Source organism: Artibeus jamaicensis, unplaced genomic scaffold (genome assembly GCF_021234435.1).
Source record: "Artibeus jamaicensis isolate MK-2021 breed Jamaican fruit bat unplaced genomic scaffold, CSHL_Jam_final contig_373, whole genome shotgun sequence".
NCBI classification, from domain to species: domain Eukaryota; kingdom Metazoa; phylum Chordata; class Mammalia; order Chiroptera; family Phyllostomidae; genus Artibeus; species Artibeus jamaicensis.
The window spans coordinates 5,084,167-5,098,872 of record NW_026521807.1 but is presented as its reverse complement, the minus strand read 5'-3'; the positions used below and the strand labels follow the sequence as shown (position 1 = coordinate 5,098,872).

Below are 14,706 nucleotides of genomic sequence, written 5' to 3'. Positions count from 1 at the left end.
GAGTTTTTCTAAACAATGGGTATTACTTTTTTATTTTAAAAAAGAGTAAAATTACAACCCATTAGGGCACAGTAAAACCAATTTGGAGACTGACTCCAGCTTTGTGGAATTCTGCACAGTAGAAATAATTCTTAGGCAGAAAAACACATGTGGCCCTTATTACTATCACTGTGGCTTGAATGTAGCCGTAGACAATGTCTTTGGATAAATTCCTAACTACAGGAATCTGCTTTCTAATAACCACTCTTCATTTCTTTCAGTAACACTTACATGGTGGCAGTGAAGTCCGTCGTCCTGCCATCCGTCCCACCCTCTCCGCAGTACATCAGAAGTGAAATCACATGTGCCGGGTTTCTCATCCATGCTACTGACAGCAGTTCCTGCACTGTAAGTTTGATGGAACATCTACAGATGTGAGAAATCACTCACTCATATTTCCTAATTAATTTGAATTTTGCAATGTGGGTCCACACCAGGGGAATCCTAAGGTCATCCTTTCCAATCCATCCCAGAAGGTCCCCAGATTCCCCTATTCCAATAAGATTCAGTTCTCTACTGGAAAAAGCTCATGTCAATAAGAAGTTGAAATATTGTATTTTCTTTCTGAAACAGGTATCTGATTTTAACCAGATTTCTGCTAGCATCTTGCCTTACTTTGCTGGAAATCTTGGTGGCTGGTCAAAATCCATTGAAGAGACAGCAGTTTCCTGCATACGATTCATAGAGAATGCTGCTGCTGATGGGTCAGTAAGCATATTTTAAGTGGTAAACTGCATATTTTAACTGTTAAACTTTCAATGTTCTGTAATTGATTTCTCACTTTTGATTCCAAGCACCCTTATCTCTGCTTGGATAAGGTGATTAGTGTCACCTTATTCTTGACACTTGGCAAGCTTTTGGGCCACTAAATAATTTAATATTGGCCTAGGCAAAATGCAGTTAGGAAAAGGTTAACAAGATACATCTCAAGTCAAACGCCATTGATTTGGATGAGCATTAAATGAGCTTGAAGACTGTTTTAGGTGGTCCAGGGCTCCACTCCCTTCCAGGAGCATGGGCATTAGGAAACTGCACCCACACAATCGCAATGTTGTGTGTTCTTTAAAATGGTACAAATGTGGTTAACATGATCATAAACATTTGAGGCTACAGAGACGAAATGGGTTGTTTGAAATTTTATATCAGAAATGACAAGCTGGCTAGCTGATGGGTAGTGTGGGGCTGCTCCATGTTCAGCAGGTATCTGTATGCCAGAAGCATCTCACAAGATATATTACCTGTTTTAGAGCTTTAAATTAGGGAAGCATTAAAACATAATGGGAGCCAATCAATTTTAGTAATAGGAACTACTTTACTAGTGTCATTTAACATATATTCAAGGTGGCTCACCAATTTAGCATCTGTTGCTATATATACACATAAAAAGTACCTGCAAGATGTGTTATTGCAGAGAAAGAGAGTATTAACTGAGCTCTTCTTTCATAACCATTACATTAGCACTTTATTCCCTAGGCTTCGACGTTCATTATTCTTCTCTGTGCTTTGCCTTACCTCGTAAGATGAACCAGCATATAAGTCAGCTTCCGCTACAGGATAACTTTTAAAAGTTGAAAGACTTCTTTGTTAGAGTTTAAAGCACTTGAAAGGTTACATACATCCTGCTGTTCATTTGTCAAATCTCTACTTCTGCTCAGCAAATCTTACAGCGCTATATGAAAAATAGAGTCAGTGTCTGAGCCCTCCCAATCAACTCCACCCCTGCAGCTCTAACCCAAACACCAGCTTCTCTTACCTGGGCTATAAGCTTTCAGTTTCTGTTATTGCTTCTCCATTCAGGCCACTCTCAACCTAGCAGTTGGATGTCATACTTTTTCACAAACCCATGAATAATTTTGCATATCATAGTAAAATCCAGTACTTTTTAATGGTCACCAAGGCTCTGTGCATATATTAGATTGTTTTTCAGAAATATTATTCACTTCCTCACCACCATCCCCACCTCCATGAATGGAATGTACTATCCTACTTCCTGTCTTCTTGACCCTGTGACTCATTCATGGAACGTTAGCAGACACTGCAAACGAAAGGCTGAAAAGTGAAGTTGCTCTCATAGAGCTCTGCCACTGTCATGAGAAAGACATGTCAGCGCTAGTCTGCTGGCCCCAGGACAAGGAAGAGAGACATGAAACAGAGTTGCTTCACCTGAGCCTAGCGTAGACCAACCAACCCCAAACCAAACTTCACACAGGTGTGGGCAAGTCCCACCGAGATTAGCAGAACAGTCTAGGTAAGCACAGTCTGGATTTGACTCACAGGCGTAAGGCGTGAGCCTTATAAGTAAAGGTTTATTCTGAGATTCTGTGGTTGCTACACAGCAGAAGCTAACAGGTAGAGCCTATAAACTATGATCCCTATGAACTAGATGAACTTTTCCTACTAGTTCATCCCTCTCTCTTTTCCAGTCATGTTGGCCTCTTTGCTGTTTTCCAACTTACCCAGATATACTCCTTCCTCAGTATAATTACATTTATCTATCACCTCACATCAAGACATCCAAGGTTTACTGCCTATGTTCCTCCCTGTATATCTGTACCATGGAGTATTATGGATGAAGCTCGAAAATACTGTTAAGTGAAGGAAGCCAGTCACAAAGGAACACATCTTTCTGCCCCTAAAATATGAAAGCCTCTTCCCTATTTAGGAGCTTTGACTATTCCGTTCCTAAATGCTCTTCCTTGTTATCTTCACAACCAGTTCTTTCTTGTCACTCTTATTCCAGCAGAACCCACCCCCCACCCAGAGGCCTTCCCGTGATTGTAGATACACGGGTCATTCACAACACCTCTCTGTTAACTCCTTTTATATCACTTACTCGGGTAATTCGCTCAACCCAAGTGGAAACTTCTACAGGCTGAGTACTCCCTGGGACAACTATAGTAACGAGCAAGTCAAAATCCCTGCCCTGATGTAACCTGTAATCTGGTGGAAAGGGGACAACTAGTGTTAGGTAGGGGGTATAAATTATTGAGAAAATTTGAGAATAAGAGAATAAAAAGTTGTTGGGACGAGGAAGGAGCTACTTTCTGTAAGGCTGGTCATAGAGACACTGGCAAGCTGACTAAAGCAGAGGCCTGAAGGAAATACGGGAGGGTTGACTATGGGGTTGGAAGTGGGGATGTCAAGGAAACAGCAAGTTGAGATCCAAGCCTAGTGGCTTGGAAGGCAACCGTAGGAAAAAAAAGTGAAGGGAAATTAGTCTTTTGGGTTTGTCTCCCCCACCACCCAGAGGGAAGGGACAAGATTGTTTAAAGCCATATTGAGTTTGAGGTGTTAAGTGTAACATCCCAGTAGGAAGGTCCAGCAGGCAGGCGAGAACATGGGACTGAAAGGAAGGGTATTAGGGCTGGATGTAGATTAAGGAGTCAGCCACGGAAAAGGGAAGATAGGTTAAGAGATGTGTTCGGAGGACTGAAGAGTGCTTTTCACTAAGTCTTTCAAGAAAATATTTTTAAAATGTAATAGAACATTTTTCCATTTTCTGATATATTTTTTAAAATATTTTATTTACTTTAGAGGGGAAGGGAGGGAGAGGGAGAGAAACATCAGTGTGTGGTTGCCTCTCACATGTTCCCCATTGGAGACCTGGCCCACAACTCAGGCCTGTGCCCCAACCAGATACCCAACTAGCAACCCCTTGGTTTGCAGGCCACTCAGTCCACTGAGCCACACCAGCCAGGACTCTGATATGCATTTTTTCCCCTATGCCTCCACTCCACTCTTCAGCCCCATTAAAGTGCATATGACCTTGCTTGTCTGATTCACTGCCACAATCCCATGTGCCTAAGTATTAGGAGCATAGTATGTTTTGGGGAAATAATACAGAATAAATTAAGTTTGTCTTCCTCCTTAGGCCTTTTTAGCTAAGAAAATAAACATCATTTCTTTTAAGAAATACATTCTCTCAGGATGTCAATTTATCTGAATTCCTCTGACGGTGTCCATACACTTTTTTAATGTTACATTTGGTACCTGCAGTTTATTTCTAATGATCACACTAATTTATTGAATATTAAAACGATGAACAAAGTAACCCAAGAAAAACAAAATGGACACTAACTCCTCTGTGGAAGACTGTATGAAAAACATTAGACCTGCAGCTGACGGGTTTTTGACTCCCCAGAGCCTTTCTGCTCCTGAGAGGACCAGTGGAACAAATGAGGCGTTTGGACTAAACGACTACAGAGCACTGCTGTCCTTTTCCAGCCATGTAGCTTGTGCAATTCCCGTAAAGGCACCCACTTCCTTGGCTTTGGGATGTTGAGCCACATCCTGCCATGTTTTCCTGTCTCACTGAAAATGAAAGAACAGCTCCTAGTAAGACTAGAATTGTTCAGTTGTGCAGATATTTAAAAAAAAGAGTGTTTCTTTTCATATTTGGTAAATATTGTGCTTTTTAAGCTTCAGTAACTAATCACAGCTGTTTCCTTTAGTTACAAATATATCCAATCAGGTAAAATTCCAAATGAAATACACAATCCACTAGTCATTCCATTATCCAGTACAATGGGAGCCTTAAGCCTGTGAAATATATGTATTAAGTCTGCATGTATTCATCACATCAAAGAAGATAATGGGTCCCTGATCAGTGTTCTAACTCTGTTACAGCGGTACCTGCATCTCACCCTGACTCCAAAACATAGAAACAAATGCTATTATGTGTGATGTACACTTTGCTACGTGCCATCACTCTGGTTAAATACCTCAGACTGAATTTTGGCTGGAATTTCTTTCTTGAAAATCAAGGACAGAGAAAGAGCTCTTCAATTTTAACCTGAAAAATACTCATGTGTGATTCTTTATGTGAAAACTGAAACAAAAATTAACCCAAATTAACCAAAGAGACTGTTAATGGAAAAGGGCTAGTTAAATCCAGAATCAGTTATTCAGTAAAATAGCAAATTTTTATTAAATATTATAAAAATACAGCAGATTTTGTGGCAACTTATAAATAAATTTGATACTTTGAACCTAAAAAACAATATAACTAAAAATTCATTCCCAAATGCAGAGCAGTTACCCTTTGTTTAGGAGTGGTTCAGATGAGGGCATAATTTCGTTTTTAAGGAAAATGATTGTTACAATTAGCTCCGTAACCACTTACATACACCTAAGTTCCATCTGTTAAAAATTTTCTTTAAAAGAATCCAATTTAAACATCTTATGCTTTCCTTCGGTGACTTTCTCCACGCAGCATGCAAACTCCTTGGTGGACAGGACTCAGGAAACTGAACATCCAGACCATTCTGAAATCTACAACATAGGCCTCTCCACGGGAGCCCGGCTCCAACTTCTGATGAAGGCCCAGTTCAGAATGTAACGAGGCGGTAATTTATGATAGTACTAATCATTATCAAAAATTAACAACTTTAGGTATTTTTGCTTGGGGTTTCTGTGGTTTAGGCACATCCAAAATTTCTTCATAGTCCGCACTCATTCCCTTTGCCCAGCGACCAACTGTAACCATTCGATCTGTACAGGAACAGAAAAGTCAGAATGTAAGAAAAACCATAATCAAATACATCCACCTAGGTTGGTTTTGATTTAGCAAAGGAACTGGTTTTGACATGAATAATCACAAGGAGGGAATACTCCATCACTAAAGGAAAGTGAGCAATTCTATAATTGATTATAATCCTTGATTTCCGAGTACTACAGGCAATTTCTCATCCCAATTAGGGAAATGCAGCAATTGCTTTGCAATGCACAAATTGATGAGAAAGCGCTTTCATTCTTTCCCAGAGTTCATCATTACAGAGTCAATGAATTCCAAGAGTCTGTAAACAGCAAGACTTATGAAGCATCACTTTTAAATGCACAAGATTCCACCTGTGAAATTATACAACATCTGCTTGTCAGTCTTGTCATTTGGGAAGTGGCAATCCTCCCAGGAGGGAGAATTCAAATTCCTCTTCATCATTTCAATCTTACGGCCTACAGTGTAGTAAAGACTAACTTCTAGACAAGATTATAAACAAGAACTCTTGGTTTTCAAATTTAAATGTTAGATGCAGGATGTAAAAATGGGCAAACTTACTTGTATAGCACTGTGACTATTTGAAATAAAAAGAAATGTGGTCCCCCACAAGAAGCACTACCAGGATATCTACTGTCTTGCTTTCTTCCACACAGGATTATCATCTTTCTAATCTAGGCAAACTAATGTAATAATGGTCTCCACTTCCCCCCAAATTTACCATAGGTATAGTGAAGATTTATGAAGTTTCTGATGCCCTAGAGTACTATTTCACTATGAAATAGTGAATATATTTCACTAAGAAATATAAAACTGGGCAAATACTGTGTGGACAACACGATTTCAATATTTTTGGCAGTTTTTACAACCAACTCTGAATCCTTTGGGTACATACAAAGCAAACCATATTATGAGGACACTCAATTATAAGAATATTAAAAGTTATTTTCATATTTCTTATTAGTGAATCCATACTTTTAAGTTACAGAACTGGCTCTATTATTAAATTAGTTGGCAAATATAAATGATTATAAATAAGGTGCATTATAAGATCAGGGTCCTCTGGTGCTTATCACTTTTTTCTCACCTGAGAAAAGCAGCGAATGCTCGATTACTACCGTGCCTACTGCTGACTGAGAAGTGGTTAGGTTATCACTGCAGCAGGAAGCCAGGTTGCCTCAAATTCAGTAGTACTTAAAATAATAATAAAGTGCAGCGAAACAGAGGATTACCAATCTTATCCCTTCTAAATGAAAGCCCAGAAATCTCACCTGAATTCTGACTTTGAGGGCAATCTTTCTTAAAATGTCCCACAGAGCCACAAAGTCTGCAGCAACCACCTAGAAAAAGAACAAAGTCATTGAAAACCACTCACACTACATGGGGCTCTTAAAATCTCAAAGCACTTTCATATCTTAGCTGGTCCTCCTGACCTTGTCAATTGCAAAGGTAGCTGAAGCCAGGAACACCCATGGGTGCCACCATTCCTATTGATAAGTGCATTCTCCATCCTCTTGACCTCACAGAGCACTGAACTGCGCCTACCCTTTTGTTGCACCTGGCCTTCAGGGAGAAGTGGGAAGGAGGGAAGAAGTATGATAGAAGACACTTGTCCTCTGGAATGTCCAAGAGCTACTGCACAGAAGCCTGGACCATGGTTGGATAGGCAAGGGTTTGTGAACTCTTAAACCTGTGAGCAAAATCTGTGTGATATATTTGTCAAGGATGTCCACAGTCATTATCACATTCTCCAATGATCACTGACCACCCCCCAATTCACCCCCCCCCAAAAAAAAGGTTAGAAACCACTGCTGTGCAGTATAGGTCAGATGCAGGTGAGCAGTTATGAAAGGAATAAAAATCAACTTTTGTTTCTATGCCTCCTATCTAGCCCTAATTAAAATGCCTATGTACCTACTTTAAGCAACATTACAGGAGTGGTTTCTAAAATGAGTTTTCTGCATAATGGTCAAGCGTCATCATGAGCATGCACATAATGTTAAGTAACTTACTCAAAAAATGTCCCTACAGAATATAAACCTCTCGCTTCTATGCAGTATACTCTTCTTGCTGCACTTTTTAAAAAAATATTTCATCATTTTGGTTGACCACCCAAAACCATCTTCGTTCATTTATCATGTTACAGGACCTGCTTCACGGGCTCAAAATTCAAAGGCACACTTGAGCGTTTTTCCAGGCCCAGGCCTCCATACTGTTTGTAGAGCTGTGGTGAAATGACAGATTTTAATCCTCGTAACTTTTCAAAGGGAACACCATAATTCATTAAATCTAAGTAAGATACCACTGATTATAAGATCTATCACTGTTTTACATGTCTCTCAGAAAAAAAAGAAAATATGCCAATTATGTGGGACCTACCACTGGTAAGACACATTCTGGTTCAGAGATACTAAAATGTGAAAAAATATGCATCTCAGAAGCAAATGAAATATGTAGCTTTTTTACATCTCTATTTTATAAGTGAAGAAACTGAGATGAGAGGCACTAAATAACACAGCCAACGTCCCCCAGCTAGTAAGTGGCGGTGCACAGCTATAACCGGTCTGACTCGCTCTGAAAGCTATGCTTTCTCTCTGGACTTCTCCAGTGGAACCCAGGACACGACACACGAGGTGTCTAGAACCCGATGGTACCGGCCATCACATTAACAGATGACTCACATTAACAGATGACAACCTCCTTCAAGTTTTAGACCTCATAGACTCTATGTGAGGACCTAAGGACATTAGCTAAGATAAATAAGAAAGTTACATGATCCCATGCCAAACAATAAGGAAAACGTTCAGAAACAAAAATTACTACATATGATAGCATAAGCAGCCTTTTACACAAAAATGGTATGCTAGACGGAGATTAAATTCATAGTATTTTTAAATCACATATTTAAAATCTTGTATCAGTTTGAGATATAATCCCTTTGCTTCTGTTATGTTTAAAAGTAGAAGTTTATAATATATTCTCATGATGCTAAAGCAAGCAGAGTCTGAAATACTCACCTGAGTTTCTTCTGATTTGACTTATTATCAAGTCATATTACCCAAAAAGTCCAGTACATAGAATAGTGCTTGATAAAAATAATTAAATTCTCAAGGTTTTGTATTAAAAAATGTATCCAAGAATGGTTAACACTGTAAGTTAAATATAACTGCATGCTGAGTCACTGTGTCTGACATACAAGGGTAACGGTACTCACCATCAGCATAGACTCCTTTGGGATTATCAGGGCAAGATCTGGACAGGTGCCCCATTTCCCCACAAACAAAGCATTTTGCAAAAGGAAATTCACCTGTAAGGGTCAAACAGTTCCTGTTAAGTTGGTCATGTATATTACAAGTCATGTAATTCATATTATTTTAAAATCCTCTGAGAAGAAAGTAAGTTTTTACATAATCTATAATTTAATCTTATTTCAAAAAGTAGTATACTCGTAACCCTGTCACCAGAAAAACCCAGTTGGCTACTTATTGGCCACTTTCCCACTTTTGATAAGCACATCAAGATTTGACAAGAAAACAAAACATACCAAGAGCTGGGTCTACTTTAGCCTTGCACTTGGTTATTTCATGCTCTGTAGATCCACATCGGTAACATATTCCAGTGCCCATATCTTGATTCTCGAGGGCAGCTGGGCAATCTGCAATCCCATGGCCAGGTTGTCTACAATGAAAACATACCTGGGAAAACAAAATGTTAGTTTCCACACTGCAAAACCACACTGGCTTTATCAATTCTTGTTATCAAAAATATCTTTGAAACATTTCTCATTGTAAGGTTATCTAGCACTTTTTCTGAAATCTCACATTTTATCTGGATAAAAAAGCCTTTCACACAATCCTAAACAATAAGAAATGTCCTTTCCACCAGGGTCGCAGTATTTTTGAAAACCCTCAATCCATCCATTTCAGACACAAAGTTGGAAGGGGCTCTATAGGAGATCATCACTTAAATGAATTAAAACTGAGTTTTCTAAAGTAGACAATACATACAAATTATCACTCAAAATTAACATTTGCACATTTAAAGTTCATATAATTGAATGAATTTGGGTTAAAGGATTACACTTAAATTCTGATTCAAATCATAAACTAAATTTCATACCAAAAAGTGTATGTTACAGTTTTAATATCTTTATAATACATATCCTTTACTATTCAAAAATAGATTTTTCGGCACCTGCCTGGGTTGCAGGCCAGTTCCCAGCAGGGGACACACAAGAGGCAACCATACGTTGATATTTCTCTCCCTATCTCCTTCCCTTCCCCTATAAAGATAAACAAATAAAATCTTTAAAAAAATAGATTTTTCATTTTTAGAATACACACACAATTCTTTTTAAAGGTATAATTCTAAGATGAATTATTTAGCTCCAACATAACATGGGACAATGGTTTGCTTTTTTTTACATGCTGTCTAGCAATTTGGAGGATTTTTGGCTGCACTGAATGAGAACATCAGTCATAATCAAATTTAAACTATTTTATTTATACTGGAAAAAGACAGATATAGTTCTTGGATAACAAACAGTTCATCTACAATTTTTTTTCAAAATAAGCGTAAAAATAAGTTTTTAAGAAAGTAAATTCAATAGGCAAAATAAAACATAACATTTTATCACTATGTCCTTTCTCTTTTTTCCTGTTTAATAACAATGGACAAAAATGGGCTCCTTTATTCTTCAGTATCTTTTACATTTAGAATGACCTGGTCCAAACAAAGGAATGCATCTATTTATTTATTTATTTATCTATCTATCTATCTTCCTACCTACCTACCTACCTATTTATTTATTTATTTCTCCTCACCCAAGGACATGTTTGATTTTAGGGAGGGAGGGAAGGGGAGAGAAAGAAATCGAGATACTGATCTTTGATCAGCCGCCTCTTGTATGTGCCAACCAGAAATCGAACCCGCAACCTATAGGTATGTGCTCTGACTTAGGAAGCAAACCCAAAACCTTTTGGTGTACGAGGATGACACTCCGAACAACTGAACCTCTGGCCAAGGCAAGAAAATGCATCTGTTCTTCAACTGGAGGAAAAACTAATGCTAAATTTTGAATTATCAACATAAGAGGTCTTGGGTTTTGGGGGAAGTCAAGGTGGTTTCTAATAACCTGGCAGCTCACTGATTACTTTTTATGTAAATTTCGAATACAAGTTTCTTGAAAGATCCTTAAATTTTATGTAAATTGGACTGTGGGAAAGCAAACTAGTAAGTATCTACATCTTAATTTATTAGCAATTAAGAACTGATGCTAAGTATGAGTTATTAAGAAAATTACAAGAAAGCCAGCTGAAGGTAAGTCACAATAAGCCATACTGTTTAAAGTACATACTTTAAAGCATTCCTTAAAAAAAAAAAGAACAATGTTCTTCCACCTCAATTACTTCTCTTAACTTTTCTTCAAAGGTCACAATATTAACCTTTTCCAAATAGTATGCAAGTCACCATGCTGTTTATGTCAATGAAATTATCTTTAAATTATGTTTGACTTAAAAATATTTAAAAATAATTGTACAATCTAAACAAAACTATCCTGATCCAAATAGAAATAATTCTCTTTTCTATCTCCATTTATCCACAAGTAATGTCTCCTCAGTATTATTTTTAAATATCACACTGCACAAAACCAATCCTGCAAATGTCGGAAGCTACACTTATGGCAGTTACAACACTTCAAACCTGCCTTGGTACAAACAGAGCTCTACATTTAGTAATTCTAATAAAAACTGGAAAGTATAAAATGATAACAAATCCTGATTCTTATGCAGTATCCTGCTAGAAGCCTTGGGGAATTCACTTAGAGAAGGGAAAGAAATATACAAAGTATTTCACTGTGTCTGACAGTTTAAAATCTAGGGCTGGGCACCACAGAAATAAACCTGCAGCTGCCCCCCCCCACATTCCTCTGGGTATGAAATGGGAGGGAAAAAGCGGTAACTAGATAACTACGGAGTCTCAAGAAGTTTTAATTCTGCTGCTCTACTACTAATTACTGTGATTTGTATTAGAGCTCCTTCTTGTGTCTGTTTTTCATGCATAAAAAATACATCCTTTCCAAACCGAAACCACACCTTTTTAACCAGTTGTATTCAATCTTCCTACTTATTTTTATCTTAAAAAAAAAATGGTTGTTTGAAAAGGGGCTATGTTGAGACAGATATGAGATACAGGTTTTGAGGTCAGACTCTGGGTTTGGAAAAAAAGTTTTTTGGACGGACTGCATAGCCAGCGGCCCATTTAGATTCACATGCATTTAATAACATTACTTACATAGTACCAGCCAGCATTCTAAGCAATCAAGTGTTAACACTTTTTCCTGGGTTTGAGTTTCCCATTTCCTACTAGCAAAGTGGTTTCAGCAAGATAGTTCCCCACCTGCACGTTAGTGTTTCTACCCATAAACGTGGGAATGCCACCACTCGTAATTTTGTCCTGATAATTAATCAGTACATTAAGTAGCCGGCATGCAGTTACTAGCCCTCGCAGAGATGCTTTATACATTAGTACAAAACAGCAATCAGACTGCTAAAATATGAGTATAAGTTTCTAGCCATATAAAGTAATATTTTGGTAGAAGTGATCATCTTACCATTGCATTTTTCTTTGCTGCTTGTCTTTTTAATCGTCTTCCTTCCCTGCGACTATCTTTTTTCAAAGCAACTGCAATTTCTTCCCTTACTTCCTGACTGTTTGTTGCTATAGTCTCCTCATTGTGAGCCATCTGGGAGTTTTGTCTTAGGTATTCCATGAATCCATTCACATCTTCATTTAAGTACTCCTTTTTCTTCTTGTTCTTTTTGTGTTTTGCTTGGGGCGCATCATTTTTAAGGGACAGCCTATTGGCTTCACGTTGTTTACTCTTTGGGAGGTTTTGGCTCTTGTCCTCGAAGGACCCCTTCTTCATATCTTCCCATGATGTTGCAGGCAAGGGTCTTTTGTTATGTGCGGTGGTAACTCGGGCCCATCGAGTCATGGTTTTACCAGAGGTTCTGTATCAAGCTTTAAGACAGGCACGGCAATTAGTCATTTAAAAGGGAAAAACCTAAAGATACATGACATATATCACATATGCCCATATGTTAAAGTTTGAATTATTAAAACATGTTTTTTACTTCATTTAGGTATCTGTATATTTAGTTCTATATAATGTGTTGCAAATAGTCCCATAATGGAAATGTAGCCCTTACCACAGAAGCTACCACACCAGTAAAAAACAAGAGCATGCCTACTATAATATAAATACTTGCTTAAAACTGGAAAACATTCATTAAGAAACCAGGTTATTTTGCAAAATTTAAATCACAAAGTAATAACAGTGAATCAAGTTACTCTTCCAAACTTCCCAACTTTCCTAGCCGTTTCTTTTCTTGTCTCTAAATCCCAGGGCTACTCACTTCCAATCTTGTTAACTAACCTACTTCAACGCAAAGCATCCGCTTTGCTAGATTGTACACAAAAATCCTGTGGTTTCATGTGATTTGTCTCTACAACTCTTTCCGGCAGATTGATAAGTGAAATATATAAGCGTTCACAGTCACGTGATGGGACCGGGGCTAGCAAATCATCTAGCAATTAAGCTGCACCCCTATTACGGCAGCATCCTGTGCAACAACCAATGTTTAAAAACCTCAGCTCCTGTGGTCGAACACCCCCTCAACACGACCCGAGGGGCGGGACCAAGAAACAGGTGAGATGCTGTGCGTCGCTTGGCACCACGCGCATACACTCGTCACAGCACACCGTGAGACTGTCCCAGTTAAGAATTCCCTTCCCCGGGGGAAGGGGACAACTCCGAGGATCAAGCCCGGGCAGTCCGCGTCTACTCTTAGGGCAGGCTCCGGCGGGACCTACGCGCCTGCCGGAGTGGCCAGCGCCCCGCAGCTGAGCCCGTCCGCGCGCGAGCCTCCGGGGAGGCCGCACAGCCCGGCCCTGCAGCCTTACCTGGTGCTGAGGGCCCCTGGGTGCCTAGCAGCCAGGCCCTCTGCCCCGCAGCCGGGTCCCAGGAAACCACGGAAGCCACTCCACCGCTCTGTGGGCGGTCCCGGGGCCCCCTCCCGTCTCAGCGCCCGCGCCTTCCCACCACACGTGAATCCTCCAGAGCAGCAGAGTCAGCGTGCCAGAGAAGCCCGCTCCCCTGCAGCGGCCTCGGGACCGGAATCACGTCGTTTTGAGAGCGCGTCACTTCCTGCGGGCGAAAGAGGGTTTGGATCTTTAGGCTTTCGGCTGATTCTGGGGACTCCTGCTTGACTGGTGACAGTGGCTGGGAGGACGTTGGCGGAGCGCCTAGAATTTGAAGGGCGCTGACCTGGACACCTGGAAATCAGAGATGGAGACTGCTCATTCCGTGCTGTCTGGAACTCATGTATCAGTGGCGAAATGGACGAGAAGATCGGTGGGGTGGGACACTGGGAACGCTTTCTTAAGAAGATGATCTTGGAACTTCGGAAAACAAAAATTCGGTGAAAGTCGCTGTGGGAGGGAATTAACAGTTTCTAGGCAGATGTAAGGTACAAAGCACTAGCGTAGTGAATCACTGTCTAAAAAAAGACTTCGGGGGCCCTGTTGATAGAAGGCGATGCCTAATGGTCTGCCCAACGCTATTTAAGCATTCAATTGAAATACATTACACTGTGGCCAAAGTTCTCTTCTTAAACCCTGGTCTCCGAAACAGCTCATTATTTCAACAACTCCTCCCAAACGGCCAGCACCGCCAGATGTACCTATCTTATCCACTCATGCTCCCATTCCCATCAGTGGATAGCTGGATCTATTTTATCACTTAAATTATCTGTCCACTTCTTTGTCTCTCTCCTCACACGTCTCAACATCTTATCCGATTACTGGCAGCTGGTCTGCGCATTCGTACTTGGCGCTCCCTGAAACCCATTTTCCATGCTTTAACCAAGTGAACTTCTGAAAATGTAAATCAGATGTTGCTCTCCTGTTTTAATCCCTTGCATAGTTTCCCATTGTTCTTAGAATGAGACTCCTTAACTTAGTATTAAGTCCGTGCTCACTTCACTATCTTCCAGCTTGAGCAATCTTCCTCCTCTGAGCTCCAAGCATAGGAACCTTCCCTCAGTTTTGCAAATGCCCCATGTTCCTTGCTGTCTCCAGGCCTCTACATAGGCTGTTTTCTTTGAATGATA

The 14,706-nt window shown here is 39.8% G+C and overlaps 2 protein-coding genes across 3 annotated transcripts in view; one reads left to right on the top strand and one right to left on the bottom strand.

The window, feature by feature from the left end:
• Nucleotides 1–762, top strand: part of ACOT12 (acyl-CoA thioesterase 12) — a 40,377-nt gene extending 39,615 nt beyond the window's left edge. The window contains 2 exon segments of the mRNA XM_053664451.1: nucleotides 261–387; nucleotides 613–762. Of these exon segments, the coding sequence (XP_053520426.1) occupies nucleotides 261–387; nucleotides 613–762 (277 nt within the window).
• A 4,183-nt stretch (nucleotides 763–4,945) lies between these two features.
• On the bottom strand, nucleotides 4,946–13,589 carry ZCCHC9 (zinc finger CCHC-type containing 9). 2 transcript variants are annotated; one of them, XM_037159300.2, is made up of 6 exons: nucleotides 13,499–13,589; nucleotides 12,147–12,556; nucleotides 9,078–9,228; nucleotides 8,748–8,840; nucleotides 6,805–6,873; nucleotides 4,946–5,529 (listed from the first exon to the last, which is right to left on the bottom strand). In XM_037159300.2, exons 2-6 carry the CDS (start codon nucleotides 12,528–12,530, stop codon nucleotides 5,411–5,413), a joined length of 816 nt encoding a protein of 271 aa, XP_037015195.2. In that variant the 5' UTR covers nucleotides 12,531–12,556; nucleotides 13,499–13,589; the 3' UTR covers nucleotides 4,946–5,410. The 2 variants fall into 2 exon arrangements, with proteins under 2 accessions (XP_037015195.2, XP_053520428.1); XM_053664453.1 differs by lacking the exons at nucleotides 4,946–5,529; nucleotides 6,805–6,873 and adding an exon at nucleotides 6,880–7,757.
• Between the last annotated feature and the right edge of the window lie 1,117 nt (nucleotides 13,590–14,706).